The sequence below is a fragment of the Prinia subflava genome, chromosome 5 (genome assembly GCF_021018805.1).
Source record: "Prinia subflava isolate CZ2003 ecotype Zambia chromosome 5, Cam_Psub_1.2, whole genome shotgun sequence".
Taxonomy (NCBI): domain Eukaryota; kingdom Metazoa; phylum Chordata; class Aves; order Passeriformes; family Cisticolidae; genus Prinia; species Prinia subflava.
Genome location: NC_086251.1, coordinates 51,913,800 through 51,931,451, shown reverse-complemented (window position 1 = coordinate 51,931,451; position 17,652 = coordinate 51,913,800). Strand labels below are relative to the sequence as shown.

The 17,652-nt window shown below is 37.7% G+C and overlaps 1 protein-coding gene across 2 annotated transcripts in view; it reads right to left on the bottom strand.

Annotated features, from left to right (window-relative positions):
• Positions 1 to 17,652, bottom strand: part of WDR25 (WD repeat domain 25) — a 60,807-nt gene that overhangs the window by 2,368 nt on the left and 40,787 nt on the right. For both annotated transcript variants that reach the window (XM_063399372.1, XM_063399373.1), the window contains exons 4-6: positions 15,306 to 15,436; positions 2,563 to 2,733; positions 255 to 395 (exon numbers count right to left, since the gene is read on the bottom strand). In XM_063399372.1, the coding sequence (XP_063255442.1) occupies positions 255 to 395; positions 2,563 to 2,733; positions 15,306 to 15,436 (443 nt within the window). The remainder of the gene's footprint in view (positions 1 to 254; positions 396 to 2,562; positions 2,734 to 15,305; positions 15,437 to 17,652) is intronic.

Sequence of the window (17,652 nt, the reverse complement as noted above, 5' to 3'; positions counted from 1 at the left end):
TTTATTAAGACACAGCTATATCAAAATCTTATTTAATCAAGACATTAAGCATTCATAAAGTCTTCTAATAACTATTTTCTCCAGAGTGCATATGATTCAAAATAGACTGGCACATGGGAGAGCAAATGAAGCCAATTAATATCTATCACTGATTTATAATAAAACACTATTAGAAGACATATTAAAAAGCAAAGGTGCTTTGCTATCTATGTTGCTTTTAAACTCAGATACTGATTTCTGGTGGGGAAGGATACCTTGTGTCCTTCGTATCTTTTCTTTTTGTTGATCCGGTAGGGTCGCTGGGCAGAAAACAAAGCCATGTAGTTCCCGTTGGTCTGAGCAACAAACACAGACTCCCTCGGGTGCAGGGTCAGACTTGGGCAAGTGTAACGCTCCTGAAAATCATTTCAAAGGAAGTTTTGTTGCATCAAACAGAAGATTAGTTCAAATAATTCAAATTACCTCTTGACATAATTGAGAGCCCATGAAGGACAACGTAAGGACAAGTCATCTTCATATATACATTATATAAAGATACTTAACTCACCACAAACTACTGGAAGTCTTACATCAGGACAAATGCTAAATCAAATCTCTGCCCTGTTTTCCTAGATATTCACCAAAATCTCCTATCTCTCTGAGGCATAATTATAGTGCAGAACAGCTGTAAGAGAGGCAACTCCAGCCAGATGATTCTTCATCATCCTCTTCCTGCTCAAGGAAACCCAAAATTTGTTTGTGAAAGTGAATCTTCTCCCTTATCCCTTCCTCCACAACCATACTGTGCTTTCCATGCTACCTTGAACAGTTCTCAAATCCTCCATCCTTCCAGTTCTGGCCAGACTGACAGGAACAGAAAACACCTGATTGAAACAGACACCTTTCCCCATCCCACTCTTATAAAAAAGGAGAAGATGAGAAAAAAAAGGATCATTATTAGCCTGCTTATGACAGTGATGTGGGCTGCTGCTGGCTGCAAACTCATAAATATCTGCAGCAATTAGTAAGACTTGGCTTTACTGTACAGTTCCTATTTAAGACTGAATTAAGATTACTTTCAAAACTTTGCATGGTCACTCCCTCAGCAACCAACTGCTCTCACATGGCTTCCACCAAGTCCAAATCTCTTCTCGTTTCAGCCTAACTTAAAGACAGAGTGCTGAGATTTGATGCCATGAGAGCTTTGGTTGTGGCATCCATCCGCATGTGAAGAACTCCAGGATGACAGTGACCACTGGAGACCATGGGCTGTGTGGTAGAGCAGGAAAAACACCAGATAGGTTTTGTTGTGTGATTTGGAAGTGAAGGACTGGGAAGGAAGTTCTGGGTACTGTTAAGTATTGGGCACAGTGCAACTGTGTGTTTCTGGGTGTGCCTAGAACTATGGGACCAGGAAGCACAACACAGTCTGTAGGAGCATGGGTATGTTGTAGTAATGGGTTATTTTAGAGCTGTTAACTATTCCTTTGTCAATGCAGATAAGCAATAGATCAAGTCTTGTTGAGATTTAATCTGTTTGGAGAGCTGAGGGACTCACTCCCTCAAGGTTTCAAAGGTGAAATTCAGAAAAGTGAAGCAGAGTTTGCAAAGTCATCACCACATTTTGTTTATTCACAGTGCAGAAAAGTGGGGGGGAGGGAGGGGTGGAAAGTCCATTTCAGAGATGCCGTAGTCCTGTTTGTTTTTACTGCTTGATGCTGAACCTTTCTGGTCTGTAATTTATATATTCACAGTTATTTCTCTTTTCCTTTTCTATTGTCTATCCAAGGTATTCATAGATCCAATAGATCCAAGTACAAAGACACAATTCTGGAAATTAAACACGAAACAATCCCATTAAATCATCAACTATGTGTTCTTTTCAGCAGAGTACTGTTCATTTCACATTTCAGCCAAAAGACATCTATATACAATCCAATCATATTATATTACATAGGATATTAGACCTGGGTTTTCAAAGAACACCCAGAGAGTTGAAATTTTCTATTAACTGCCTTGGTAATCTCCTTTGAAGCTGTCAGCCTTTCTAGACAATTTAGCCCGTTAAATGTCTTGCTTGGTTAGATGTCTGAGAAATACTGCACCTGCACTGATAAATGCAAATTTTGCCTCTGTGATTATTCTGTATTAGGTGTCTAGATGCACATATCAGGTTGCTATTACTATGTGAATATTAAACTCTATTTGTCAATAGCCCTCATTACAGCTGATGAAAAATGTATGAAAAAGTGTGGGAAAGGAAACACTGTGCTATAGCAGCTACTGCCATGGACCACTGGCAAATCACAATGACACTGCAGAGTCCTTGCCTAAATATAGCTTAGATGTCAATGAATTAGCACTGAAATGTAAATATTTTAAACACAAGGAGACGACCTCTCAGTCCTCGAGGTTATTTTTAATAACAATTAAATGTTAAGTATAAAAACAAAGTCATCAACTTACATGAAAGGCATCTTATACATCACAAGACCTTACTGAAAATCAAACGCTTTTTTTTACTACACTGCCAAGTATGAAATATTAAATCATGACCTGAACAACAGCAGTTGTCAATCTTACATGAAAAATCTGATTGGAGATTTTTGCAGCACTTTGGAAGTCCCACGCAACGATGGTGCGATCAGCCGAGTCTCGGCTCACTGCATCCGTGCTTGTGAGAAATTCTCTTCCTTCAGGCAGGAAGAGTATATCCAAAGTCTGTTGTACTGCAGCTTTGTACACCCTCAGCACCTACTGGACAAAAGAGTTTGTTATTTTTTGACAGACTAGAACCTGATAACCTACGTTTATCTCCATTAAACTACATATTGTTTTATACATCAAAAGGTAACTCAATTTAAAATGTTGATAACTAGGGTTTTAAATAGTTTGGTCAATGTATGTAAAGAATCTATATACAGGAAAATTAAATTATATTTTAAAAAGCATCAGTTTGTACAATTTATATATTATATTTATATATCTATAAGAGTCTGTTGTAAATTATCAAAGAATTAGAGTAAGATCTAGAAAGAGCTTCAGACAACACAGAGTGAAGCGGGGTCTACACAAACTCCCTTCAATATTATGAACTCTTCTAGATTCCCTAGAAGAGGCAAAAGAATCCTTGGCAGCAAGCTGTCCCACTCAGTGAGCCGGGCTTTAAAATGAAGGACTCAGGGAGTTTGGGTGTCCAAAGTGGCAACAATAAACACATCACTGCCACCAGCTGGGGACAAGCCAGGCCAGCCACAGCAGCAACAAATGTTCCTTAGCTGCCTCCCAAGATGAAAACCAGCAGATAAGCAACTCAGGGGCCTGCATACCAACACACACAGCCCAGGAAAAACCAGGAGCAGCTGGAGCTGTGTGCCCAGCCAGAAAGTGAAAGGGACCTGAGGATCCTCATGGACAACAAGCTCACCACCAGTGAACAGTGTGCAGCTGCAGCAAAGAAATCCAGCTGGGTGATGGGGGACATCAACAAGGGCATCTCTAGCAGAGATTGTCATTGTCCCACTCTTGTCAGCTCTTTTCAAGTCACATCTGGAACTCTGTGTTCAGTTTTGGCCACGCTATACAAAAGACATGGGGACAGGCTGAAGAGGGACCAGAGAAGGGCAGTGAGGATGCTCAAAAGAAGCTGCTACATAAGGAAAGGCAGAGAGAACTGGGCTTGCTTAGCCTGAGAAAAAATGGTTTAGGGGAGACCAAGTTCCAGATTTAAAGGGTGGCTACAAAGATGATGGAAACTGCCTTCTTACAAAGAGCTATGTGGAAAAGAGGAGAGGTAATGGGTACAAGTCACACCTGGGGAGACTCTGATTGTACACAAAAAGTGGGTCAGATCCATGCAGAAATGGGTATCAGCCACAGGATTCTGAATATTTTAACAGCCTGTAAGCTGGATCTTAATAAGTGAGAGATATTTTTAATTATTCTAAGGAACACATTAACAATTTGGATTTCCTTTCTTTCCATCTTTCTTCATGAAACTCTGTATCTATGTTGTCTAATTTGAATTTTGCAAATCAATACTTTTGCTTTCTTTTTTCTCTGATTTGCCTCCAGTGATGAGAAACTTCAAGGCAAGTGGCCAGATCAAAGCAAACCATCTCTCTGAATATGGTGATCCTTGAAACTAGGACATGGGAAGACTCCTAGTTATTAATATCTGAATCTCTCTCCCTCCAACATAGCTAAAAACAGCTGTCTGCACTTCCAACAGGTATTCAGAAGTTAGTCCTTCTAATGTCACTAGAAAACCACTAGAGTGGAGAAACTGCTTGAAGCATTATCCTGAAATGTGAGGCATTTCAGTGCCTACCTGATACCCCTTATATACCGACGGACTACTGGCTCCAGGGCCCAGACCCATTTGCAGATACATCTTTTTTATTAATAACCACCAAACAAACAATTTTCAGGTGTCACAGTAAAATATCCCAAATTATACCCCTGTTTTACTCTTTCACCAATAAAAGAAAAATCATTTCAAGTACCAAACACAGCATGAGATCTTCTTGATTTCTTGCCTCAAACTCAAAAATCTACGACTGTTGGGAAAATGTTCAGAAAGCTGATCCTGCTTTAGGGTGGTGATCTACTTGTGGATGTCCTGAGGTCCCTTCCAGCTCAGTTTCCTGTGATCTCAGCAGGCAGAAGGATGGCAGCAGCAGCTGCTCCAGTTGCCTTTCACAGCTTTTGTGAAATACACAGCTTAGACACATCACGTTTGCATTTGGTGAAGAACCTTAGCCATGCAAGTACCCCACACACCCTATAATAACAGCAACAAGACCTAAACCTGCACACTCAAAAACTTGCATATTTCTCAGCAATCTGCCTGCTTTTTTAAGACAGTGAATATACAAATGTGTTACTTGCTCTCATCAGATTTTACAGCCTCAGAATCTGCATAATATACAAAGCAATTAAAATTTGTAAAGCCAAAAGGGATATTTCCATATTTATAGCCTCCACTTTCTCTATGGAGAAATCACCATGCACATTTCTTCACAGAGTTATAAAAGGAAGTCTATAGTTCATTAGCGAAGTAGAAAATGAAGCTATTTTGTAGGAGCAAAAATGAAAAATAAAACCCCAAACTGAAAAAAAATCCCACAAAATATAATAGCTGGCTGGAATGAGAAATGGAAAATCATACAGAAACTTGACACTGTAGGAACTGCAGGAGAAGAATGAAGTTAAATTGAGGGAAGTGGGCACAAAAGGCAGAACCACCCCGACAGACTGAGGAGGCAGCAGCTTAGCAGCAGGCACCTTCTGAGAACTGACAAGGCCCAACCACAGAGTCAGCAGGAGCAAGAGCACGGAGCAGCACAAGTGACAACAGGGACAAAGAGCCAGAAACAAAGACCAGTTAGTGCTGGGAAATGAAGAACAACAAAATAGAGCAATAAATGACTCAAACTTCCAAATGGGTATTCATGGTAGGGATTTTTAATATTTTCTTATTTTAAAGATGATAATCACAGATATACTGTTTACATCTTCATCATCTAAAAAGAACCCCAAGCTTGTGAAAAGTGGGTACATATCCATCCATACGTTGTGTCAGCATTGTAAAGGGTTTATTTAGGTTTTGGACTTGCGTTTAACTATTTTAACAGACACCTCTTGGTAAGGAAAAAGAAGATACTGTGAAGTTGGTAATGTGCAAATACTTTTAATGTTTGCTGAAAACCTGTTAGGCTCTTAAAAAAACTGCCATTCTCAATTTAAACATTTTCACCAGTAATCATTAAATAATATTTGTTTGTCTGTTATTTAATAGGATATCAACCCAATTACCCGTGTGCCTTAGCTCTGCAACAGGGAACTGTATATCCAAATTAGTACAAAAGACCTTCTTTTTCTGTATGTTTGATAATTACCTCAGAAAACCCATGCTGTTTTATGTTCAAACCATACAGAAGGAACTGACTTAGAGAACAGTAAATTAACACTTTGAATAGCAGCTGGGAACTTGATATACATAGTATTTCAATTGTCCCATAAAGACAGCTTTCAAAAATAACTAATTGCAACATACCTCCTCAGGAAAATAATCATAATTAAACTTGCTTTGTTCTACCTTAGGCAATTAATTCATGACACACCTGAGGAACTTTTCTGGGGAAAGCACTAATTCAGTTTGCCTACCCTGCTGGCTTCAGTTTGTTAATAACAGCTTCTGCTCTTTTCCTACTTGCAGATTTATCACCCATCAGCACTGGAAAACCACAGTTCACTTCCTCAGTCTAAGAATTTTATGGACACAAAAGAATTCATTTCAAAGGAAGGCTGAACCGTTTCTGGTGTCAACACAATTCAACATAATAACAAAGCTTCTTCAATAGGATAGAAGCTCATGGCTGCAGGAATTCAAAAAGAAAGGTAATTTAAGCAAATTAAATCAGTTTCAGACAGATTCTTATGGTTCTGGTGATACGAAAAACAAGCTGTGATGCTGAATTCAAGGCCAATTTCAGATGAGTGCTCTATAATACTTCTCTGCATTAAGCACACACCATGCACATACTGGTATTCTGTTTGTCAAAAGATCTCAAAGCCTCCACACCAGCAATTCAGAAGCTGCTCTTTGCCCCAACTCTGTGCTGCTCACTTGCATGCTGTGTGCAATGCACTTTACAAAAAGCACCTCAATTTTTTTTGCTAGTGATGAGAAAGAATGACTTAAAATGACTTTTAAGAATGACAATTGCTTTTATAGATATTGTCCCAGGCCATCAGGAGAGGAGGTCTCAAATCAAATCTAATAGGACTACAGGCAATATGGCTTATCATCAAAAAAAACCCTTAATCAGTCACATCCATGGCTTCCAATCTGTAAAATTTGGCATATCTTTTCTTTAATTTCTTGTTCTGCCTTTTTAGAGTGTGTGATTTGGCATGGACCTGCCTCTTCCTACTGACATGCTGGGTAATTAGTTCAATGGGGGACTGATTAAATTTCCTCTGTGAAACAGTACTATACCAGTAACAGTAACAAAAATTACATTTTAACTTAAAGAAAAGCTTATTTTTTTACAAAATATAAGGTTGGTTTTTTTATCTATTGTAGTGCAAACCATTTGTGTCAATCTATTGTATTTCTCTTCACACAGTTAAAAACCCCTGTTTTTCTTTCCTGTATTATTTTTTTCCCATTCGTAACTGCTCTGTTTTCAGAGATACAGCTCAAGATTATCAAGGGATCTTGAGAATAATAAAAAGGAAAGGAAGACTTTTTAAGATGAAGAAGTGGTTAACTTTAATCTGGTATTGACCTCTAAAACTTCAGATATGAACAATGTACACTGGCTTTTTGTCAAGTCAATTTAGATCACTTGAAAAGGCACAAGAAACTTGTGATGGAAATCGTCAGCCATTTGTAAGAAAAAATATATTTTTCCATCAGACTTTTTTATTTAAAATTATCTCCCCATCTCCAATAGGATAAGAAGTGAAATGCACATATAGGAAAGATACAGGAAGATACAGAATGGCTTTTCTGTGAGGAACTCACACTAAGTTTTTAATACATAAACCAAGGAATTCTTCCTACAGAAATGAGATAACTGAGGGGAATGTGAAAGAATTTGAAATAAAGTCTGAGCAGCATGGAGAAGGTGAGTTGTTTCCTCCATTATAAGACTTCAGACTGCAAATGAGCAGAAGGCAGCTTCAATACACACAGAACCAGATGCTTCTTCAAACATTACATATTTAAACTGAATTCCTTGGTAGAGGAAGTTGCAGATGCAAAAAGATCAAGCACAACCAATTCCACAGTGTGAAAACTCAAAGTGATCCAAGAAAGACAAAGAGGCAGGAAGCCCCCAAACTCTAATTTAGAGAGGCCTAGGTAACCATTGCTGGGAGCTGTGATAAAGATGTGTGCTGTGCTTTACTGTTCTTCTTCAGAAGCGTATTGGTCACTACTGGGGGTGTAAAACATGTCCAGAAATGGGCTGAAACTCGAACAGCCATTCCCTGACAGCTTCACTCCAAAAGAAGGAGTGTTTCATTCCTGGCTCATTTCAGACCCTCTGGGAGCACAGGAGTGATTGTCCACTGGCAGGTGTGGGATTTTCATCTGCAGTGCCACCTTCTGAGGCTCCCAAATAACCACAGCAGACTGCTCACCTCTGTGCCACAGACACAGAACACGTGCCTTCACACTCAGAAAAGACCTCTGTTAACATTCCAAATCAAGTGCCATTATGCAAGTGCAAATACACCCCCAGCATATTTCTTTGAACTTTTGTCCATGGATTCAGGAAGGATTTCTCTGAGAAGAATAACTTGAGTTTTCTAAAGCACTGCATAAATCATCTTATTTTAATTACGTTGTTCTTCCTAATACCACCAGTACATGACAATATATTGGCTGTTTCTATAGAAACCAGAAGTGCAAGTAGCTCCACCAGTTTCTACAGCCTTTTTTCATATTTATATGCTATCCAGAGACAAATTCATTAGGGTCTCCTAAATACATGCTACTTAAAATGACTGCATCTCATCTGAAAGAAACTGCAACAGAATGTTTCCAAGGAAACAAATGCAGTGCATTTGCACCTATTAAATTTTTTTAACTGTGCTTTAACAGCTTGGGCTTATTTCTTTATAAACTCAAGTATGGAGAAATAGCTCACCAACATAAAAAGTATCCCTAGTTTTTTTCTTTTTAAGCATAAAGTTGTAGATGATAGTTGTAATTTTGTAGCTAAGTAATGTTCAGAGTAATAAGCAAAGATGGGGGGAGGAAAACAAACCCTGTTATTCCTCTGCCTTGAACTCTGTTGTTAATAAAAATTTTACAGTTCATTTTACCTCAACATTTATTTTAAGACCTTGAAATAGGAGCTTCCACCATTTTTGTCTAGTTAATTTGTTCTATATCTTATAAGATCTCAATTTTGAAAATGGTTAATTCTGTGTAAATCTTCAAATCTATGTTTTCCTTCAATTTGACTTGACTTTATACTAATCTTTTTTCAAACTTTCTGTGACAAAATTTTGTTATTAATCCCAAATGGCTGAACCCTTCTATTTCTTTGATTCTTTCAATTTCAAGTAAGTTGTTGCTATTTTTCCTGCATAATATTCTATCAGTTTTTAATTCATTGTGCTAGCACAAGACTTTTTTTAACAAACATTTTCCAAAAATAACAAATTTTGTCTCCATTTAGTGTCATGCCTGAAGCACTTCACTAAATTCCTCCCAGCCAGTTTCCTTTCTTGGGACATCTCTTTTAGTCAGTTATCTCATTATACAGTACCTAGGTTAATTCCTTTCTTCCCCAGCTTCTCTTATTGCTCTATCAAAGTCCAACATCATAAAGTGACATCAAGTAAACTTCACACAATCAATCTTCCCTTAAATAACATAATTGTTTAAATGGCTTTTATTTCTGTATCTGTAGCTAATCTTTTCTTCAAAGTGTGTTCTTTAGATGTCCAGTCATATTTTACTGGGTCTCCTCTACCTGATGCCCTTCCTCTTTTTCCCTCCTTGTTTATCATAACCAGTGGATTTGCATTTATGGAGGTCTAAGAGCTTTAAATAATGCTTTATGCAAATAATGACAGCCCTGTCACCTTCCTCTTATTCCCTCTCCAGTTTACTGCGTGGTGTTTCATCAGGACTTGCTGTTCTGACAGTGATCACAAATAGCTCTTGCCAAAGACTCAACAAACATCACTAGCTTCTGACACTGGACATGTGAACATCAACAGACAAGAGATAAAAAAGATATTATATCCAACAGCTGAGTAAATTATTCCTCCATTTTAATAGAGTCCAAAAAATGTTGTTAGTGATCTCTCCTTCTAAAGCCCCTCACATTTTTACATTGACACAATAAAGAACCAGTTCCTGAATGCTTACAAAACATTACGTTTCATCAAAGCAGAATATAAATAAAAGGTAAAATATGCAAAAAATAATTAAATGGATAATGAAACAAGTACATTCAGATGTAAGCTTTGACTGCTGTACCTCCTTTCACCAGAGCCAAGAGCATTCCTGCTCTACACTACCCAAAGCTTGCTGACACACATAAATACATTGTTTCATTGCAGTTTGACCATTCACCATATAATGAACTTCATCTCCTTTAAAAGTATTATCAGTTACAGACAGCTACAGTTGTAATCTTTCTCTGATAATACATCTGTGTAAGCTTGGAAACCTAAATCAAAAAGAAAAAAAATCAGTAGTCATATTTACTTTAATGAACACAATAAGGTACTTATTGCTGGGTTAAAGGATACAAGTCTCAACCTTTTGTTCTCTTTGGTATTTCAAGGAATACTAAAATTTCAAGTAGAATAAGTAGTTGGAATATATATTGTATCCTGTCTGAAAAGTTAATGTAGATCAGCCAAAATGAAGGGTGACTGTGCTGGCTTGTGCTGAACATCTTAAGAAAAGAAATACTTTTAAAATACATAACGACTTTAAGGTCTTGGAGTTATTGCACATTTCTTTTTACAGGGTTTTACAGGGTTTATCTAGGTTCAGCTCTGAGGTCCAAAGATCCCATGGGGGCTGTTCAATATGATGCTCCCTCCTTGATCAACACTGCACATTGGTTTTTTGGGTTTTTTTAACACAGCAGCTCTCTTCCATATTTTCTGGTCTTTTCATAAAATCTCTATAAACATTCTCCAAATTTTTCATAAATTTAATCAATCTGTATACAGTAATATAAAATCTCCAGAATAATCTCTTTACAAGAGAGACAAAACTGGGTTTAACACAAACAGAAAGAAATACCATCATAATATATCTCCACAGGCTATTCAGCTGCCTCTTTTTTTTTTTTTTCAGGCTTTGATTACTTGTGTCTGTAATTTTGAGATGCCTGTATACTTTACATTTCACTGAGCAGTTAACAAGCTGTGCCATCCATTCATTTCTCTGATGTTGCTTAGCTTTATCTTAAAGATTTAAATTCCCTTATTGTTCTTTCATTCTTTGTCCTCCTTAATACCCAATGCTACATTTGAAACTATTTTGCCTATTTGCTCAACAGAACAGGCATAGCAAGAAGAATCTTTCAACATTCCCCCCTTTTTTTTTTATGTCTGCCTCTCTGATTAATGACCTACTGCACATTTCTGTCGTGGTTTAAACCCAGCCAGCAACTAAGTACCACACAGCCACTCGCTCACTTCCCTTGCACCATGAGTGAACTGCCAAACTGAATTGAAAAGACTCATTTATACACGTCAGCAAGGTTTGCATTGTGTACAGCAGGGATGCTATTAGCTCCCCTAAAATTTTTCAGTGTTTTAGTAGCTGAGAGGCTGCCTCAAATCTACTTGATACATTTTCTCTGAGATGTTCAAGTCCATTTTTTGTACCACATTCAAATCACGAATAAATATTAGTAATTAATGCTCATACATTCATGGTCCAGGTCAGAAGTACTAATTTTAAAAAATACCACTATGAGCTATTCTATGTCATTTTCCATCAGCAGAAAGCATCAATGTGGCACACTGCCATAAAGCAGCTCATTTAAACCACTGCATGTATGTGTAATTGGACAACAGTTTTGCAATTTCTCACTCTCTCTCTGTTATGCTTAGTATTTTGCTCTGAATTTCCATGAAAAATCTCCTTATTTCCTGATAAAATTATCATTTTGCCTCACAGTTAATTTTAAGTTGTGCAAGAGAATAGCTTGTTAAAACACAAGAGTATATCCTAAAGAATGACCCCTGAAATTGAATTACCAGCAAAGGCTGAAATTGAGTTTTCAATGTGCAATGAATAACAAGATTCAGAAGCCTGATTTAGGGTGCTCTCTCAATTGACAAAACATGCTACAAGCCTGAAAAGGCTATCAGGAGTATGATGATAGGAACAAAAAGAATCATTAGTTCACCCACACATCATTCCAAGATGAATGACAAGTTAACACACTTGAAAGAACAGACAAAACAGGAAAATCTTGTAATGAATTAGGATGAAAGGACTTGAAAGATAGAAAGGTTGTTTGTGTCAAAATTGAAACAAAAGTGGCATGAGGCCTCAGACATCTATTTCAGTTAAGAGAAAATTGCACTTATTAGAACAGGATACATTTCACAATATTGGTTAGGATACTATCCAGTTTTAACTATGGCTATAACTGTGTAAGATGGAAAAGATGTGTGAATAAAGATAACAACATAAACTGAAAGCAGGAATACCTGAAGAATCCATTGAAATCCTTCAAACTAGGAAGTGGCAGACATGACACACTGATGACTCTGATAATTCCTGCATAACCAACATTTCCTTCTACGCCTGAGAGTTTGAAATGTAACTACAATATTTTGCAGTAATGATGCACAGGTGAGACTAACCTCCACCTCAGGAACGTTTGTCTGTTCCTAATTACTGCCTCATGTAAAGTGTGTGCTACACTCTCTATTTGCCTTGCCCCTGCTGCAGCAACACTGTTCATTGGTGAAGGAATTGCTTCCTCTCTCTCACCACTTTTCAGGAACAGTTTCACTGAGAAGACTTTCCAAGACAGCCAAACAGCAAACTCCATTCCACAGAGATGTACGTATTTCTGCAGGAGGCACCCTCTGCAGAACATCAGGCAGAGGTGGCTGGCAATGTTTGGCAGTCACAGCCTGGGATGCTTGTGGTGCTTCGCAGCCTCTGTCCAGGTTAAGCACCAGGTGCTGTTCCATGCCTGCTCCTCATCACAAGGAATTGCTTTCTGGATCTAGGTTCATGCAGGTCTGAACTGCAATCAGGTTTGTCAGAAATATCAATTGACAGTTTAGCTGTGGTCAAAGTGAGGCAGCATCAGAATTTAAAACCTAAATGGAAGGAGCTGCTTTAAGAGACAAACACATTTATGGTCATCATTGCTTGGAATACAATACTGTTTGACACCTTGTCCTGTGCCAAGGGAAAGCACTATTGAAACTCTGACGATTCACAAGGGGTAAAAAAGGGCCAAGAACAGCATTTTTCAAGCCATTTGTCTTGGTGACACTATAACACTGTTCAAAGATAAAAATACTGCAGATTGGCAGAGATACTGACAACAGGAGAGCAGCAGACTCAGGAGTCAACTCAGAACTAATTTACCTAGCACATGCACTAACATCTCTTCTCTAGACCCTTAGCTCTACTTGAGCCAATGGCAATTTTGCATAGTCTTCAGATCTTGTCATAAGAATTACTGGTATCAAAATTGCTGAAAAAAAAATTATTCAAGCACTTGGATTGTAAATATCCATTGTAAACGAATCTTCTATTTCCTTGAAACTGAAGTGCCTTCTTCATTATCAATATTTGAGATTGTGTACTACCACCTGTGAAGAATTTCTAACATATTCCTCCACAGCCATACACAACATGAGCACCGTCCAGACAGGCACATTTTTGCAACATGTGACCTCAGCCATTTGTTACCACAGAACAGAATCAGTTACCATTTTCCATCTGGAAAGACTGGGCACTCTAGACACACACAAGCTGGAGGCATTGCCAGTTTTGGCGTGACTATGCTCATCAATCACAACTGATTTCAAATCTATAGCAAAATCATCTTCACAGATTCTTAGAGGCAGTTGCTCAAAGATATGCATAGGCACAAAATCCATCACAACAAAATGACATGGGGTAAAATAATGTCTCTGGCTTTGTAAGAGCCAGATTATCTCTTGACTTTGTATAACTACAGTATCATTTCCAGAAAAGATTATTGGACCAAGTCAGAAAATCTCTGAGAGAATGTTTTGTCACCTACATCTGCCATCTTCTCATGGACTACAGTCAAAGACCTCAAATTTGACATAACAATCAACAACATTTAAGCCTTAAAAAGATGTCACCTATTTAGTTCCTGAAGCACCTCTTAAAGGCAGTTCAGCATACCATGACAAATAATGGGTTCTCTATGTTAAAAAGCACTCTGAAGTATTCAATTACAGACTGCACCTCCTTCCCACAATTAAGTTCTACTGTTATGAGAATGTCAAGAAAGAAAATCTATATTCTCTATGTCATTTCATTTTCTATGAAACAATTGATCCTGCTCTTCAGGAGAAAAGACTTCTATTAGTCTTTCTTCTTCAGTTCCCTGCCAGGGGGAACAGTTAAAATAATTAAAATCGAATTTCCTTTTTCAAAACTTACATGGGTATTTTTTTAATGCACTTATATTTTGCAATTTAAAACTAGAATCATCTTCCCTCACAGACCTGTGCCTTGAGAATCTCTTCACATCCCTATGAAGGAAAACCAGCCATCATACAAGTATGATGGATCCATTTTACAAAGGTTTTCATACGAACACTGTAACTTTGAAACTCACAGTAATTTTATTTTCAGAGTAGTCTCAGATGTGGCTGTCTCAATATGTATTTACTAACGTTTTTCTTTTAAGAACTTACTCGTGTGGTAGAGATCCTACACAATTAAATTCTTTCCTCAAACATCAGTGACAAATGCAACTGCAGCACAGGAACTTGATTATTAATTGCACAAGAATACTCTGTTTCCTCAACAGAGCAACTCCCACAATGATTTCAGAGCTCTCCTGTTAAAGCCCTCATACCTGAAATGCATCACCCTCCATCTCTCACCTATTATTCTTAGTACATCACAGACAGAGACAAGGTGTGGCTCTGCTATCTTATCTTTTTCAGGTCCCTTCTGCCATCCTCAAGAGCAGACAGATGGCAAACTATGATGAGTAGGATCTACCCACAGAGGAATTCAAAGAACAACTCACTACTCTGCCTCTCTCTGAGCTGTTCTGTGCATGTTGCTTACCTTACACTTCGCGGGCAGAGTACAGCTCTGGTCTTACCTGAGCTCTGAATGGCAGCTGGGAGCAAATTGTTCTTCGTGGTTCATGATAAAATAAAAGCGGGGACATTTCACACCTCTGTGGCCCTTCGTGAATGTAAAAATTTCTCCAGGCTTCTATACAAAAGGTACAGGCATACACATCCTGATCCACATGTAAGAGCCTGAAGAGCAAATTAGCTGTACTGCTTCCTTGCTTTTCACAATCCTTAAAGGAGCTATTGGCTTTGTTTAATTCAACTAGATGTTACTTATAGCTACAGAAAATTTTTTAAAAAATTAATATTTTCCTATTCAATGTTCCTCAGCACTTCAAACACATTACAGAGGTTTGTATCAACAAATAGGAACACAGTCACAAATGCAAAAGACTTCAGAATAACATTTCAATGAAAGACCACTAAGTACATCTAGCACCTTGGTAACAGACAGCACACACAACCTAGGAAACACTCTGAAAGAGAAACAGAAAAAATATTTTCTTTACCTTAGAAGTCCTTAAATCCCATGCTTTAACTTCTGGGCTGAACCCTCCACAAATGAAAACATTTGACTCTGTAGGGTGGAACTTGAGTGCACTGATCCTAAATTCTGTTTTGCTGCTAAATATCTGCTTCCCTAAAATCAAGTGACAAGCAGAGATTAAAATTTGAGCAGAAAATGGAATATGTTATTAATTTCAACTTAGTTTCAAAAATATCAAGGTTGCTAAAAGTGAACATGCTTACAATAACACATTTCAGATATCTGGGACTAGTCTAATTTAATGAAAATACAAGACAACTCACTAATTTCTATCCACTTGAAACAGCTCCTGCTCTTGGCCCTCTGCACCACTGAATGCTTCCTACTGAAAGGAAACAAGTGGTTCCCACACCAAGGAGAGGAGCTCCACCGAGGTCACAGTTCAGACAACACACAAAGGAAGAAAACTTTAAATCTAAAGGCTGAATGTTTCCCTGCAGAGAAGCCACAGTCTTTTTTTTTTTTTCAGTGTGACAAAAATAATTAGAACAAAATATTGCCTGTACAGAAATACCACATCCCAATCTACATGACAACTCTTGAGTTGTTTACTTAACTTTCTGTGGAGGTAGGAGTGAAACTTCATCTTGAAAGTAGGAAATAATTTGCAAACCACTATATGAAGGCAATAGCTGTTCCCATGAACACACTGCTGCCAACATTTAATTGTGTACATTAATCTCCACAGGATCCTGTGGTTACTATCAATTGGATTGTCTGCACTTTTGAACACAACAGAATTCAGCTAGGTTAATTTATAAGAATTTTCCATAGTTTGCTGCTTCCTTTCATCCTAATAAATTCATGATATTACTGTACATTCACGGAAATAAAATTTTTGGAACAGTGGTATGGACCAAGATAAATATATCTGCTCGCTTTCACAATAACAACTGTGATTTATATTCTACATATATCATACAAAGATCTACATTAAATAAAGTTACTGCTGTAAGCAACAGTGAAGGAGGTAGTGCAGAAATAAAACAAAAAAATCCTTTAAAATACTATGATAAAAGCTTCTTAAAATATTCTTTAATTTACATTTTATGCAATTGAGTGTTATCTTAAAAAAGACTTTTTTAAAATACTAAAAATACTTTCAGCTAAAAACATTACTGACAGATGTAAACTCTTGCAGTTAGGTGTACAATACTGAAAATCAATCACACAGAATTTTTTTATGCTTATTTCATTCTCTGGGGCAAATTTACTTGATTTCATCATCAGTTCCATTTTCCTCAGCTGCTGAACTCAACCTACACAGTCAATAGGCTAAGACTTGTAAAATTACTTATTTATTCAGTTTAAAGAAGAGAAAGGTTTTACTTCATCACACATGCTCATCAAAGGAAAGTACAGGGAAAAAGATTACACAGAGCCCAAAGGAGGGATAAGTGTTGTTCTATGTGAATTCTGATATTTGTAGGGTATTTTTGTCCTTTTTTCAAATGAGTCGTCACTGATTGCCAGTGCAAGATCTGAAGGGCCTCTCTGTCAGCAGTAAGAGAAATAATTTTGTCCATGAGTTCCTTCCCCAAAAGGACAAAAAGTCTTAAGGGCATCAGAGATTTTCTCCACAAGTCACCATGTGACCACCTCTTTCCATGGGAGCTTTCAGAACCCCAACAGCTACAGGGGGAAGCAAGAGACTCCACAGGGAAGGAAGAAAGGATTAAAATCATCACTTACAGGAGCAACAAGATATTGCTCTCATGCACACCTCTAGCAGGCATCATTTGGGGGGTGCTTTACAAAAGCCACATCCAGAGGCATCTCACTCTCACCCACAGCACTTGAGAAAATACTGAATTACACCATGGAGGCTCACTACTCAGTTGAATAGCACTTTGGTCCCAAAGGAATTTGTTCCTTACTAGTTCCCAACTTAATAAAAACTCTGGGAGTATAATCAACAGGTTTTCAATGGGATTGCAGGCAGAAATTAGCAAAAATGCAGCCTACCTGTACTAATCCTGTGACACAGCTTTATAAAGGACACACCAAGTGATCACTGTTCTCCACAAAGTGTGCTGTCCAAATGGCATAAGACAAATCCATAACTAAATCAGTGGAACTCCTCATTTAAGCTTTTGCAAACACTGGCTTTCCTATGTGTTTACCTCCACAAGACTTCTCAAAACTACATTATCTATAATAAATACTTCTGTTCTCTAGCCTAAGAGAGAGTCAGGTAAACACAGGCAAAAAAGATGTGTATTTAGTTTAAGATGCATTTCATCTACTAACTACAAGAAAAGGTAAGAACCTTTTCCACAGAAAGACTGATACAAATTTTATTAATTTGT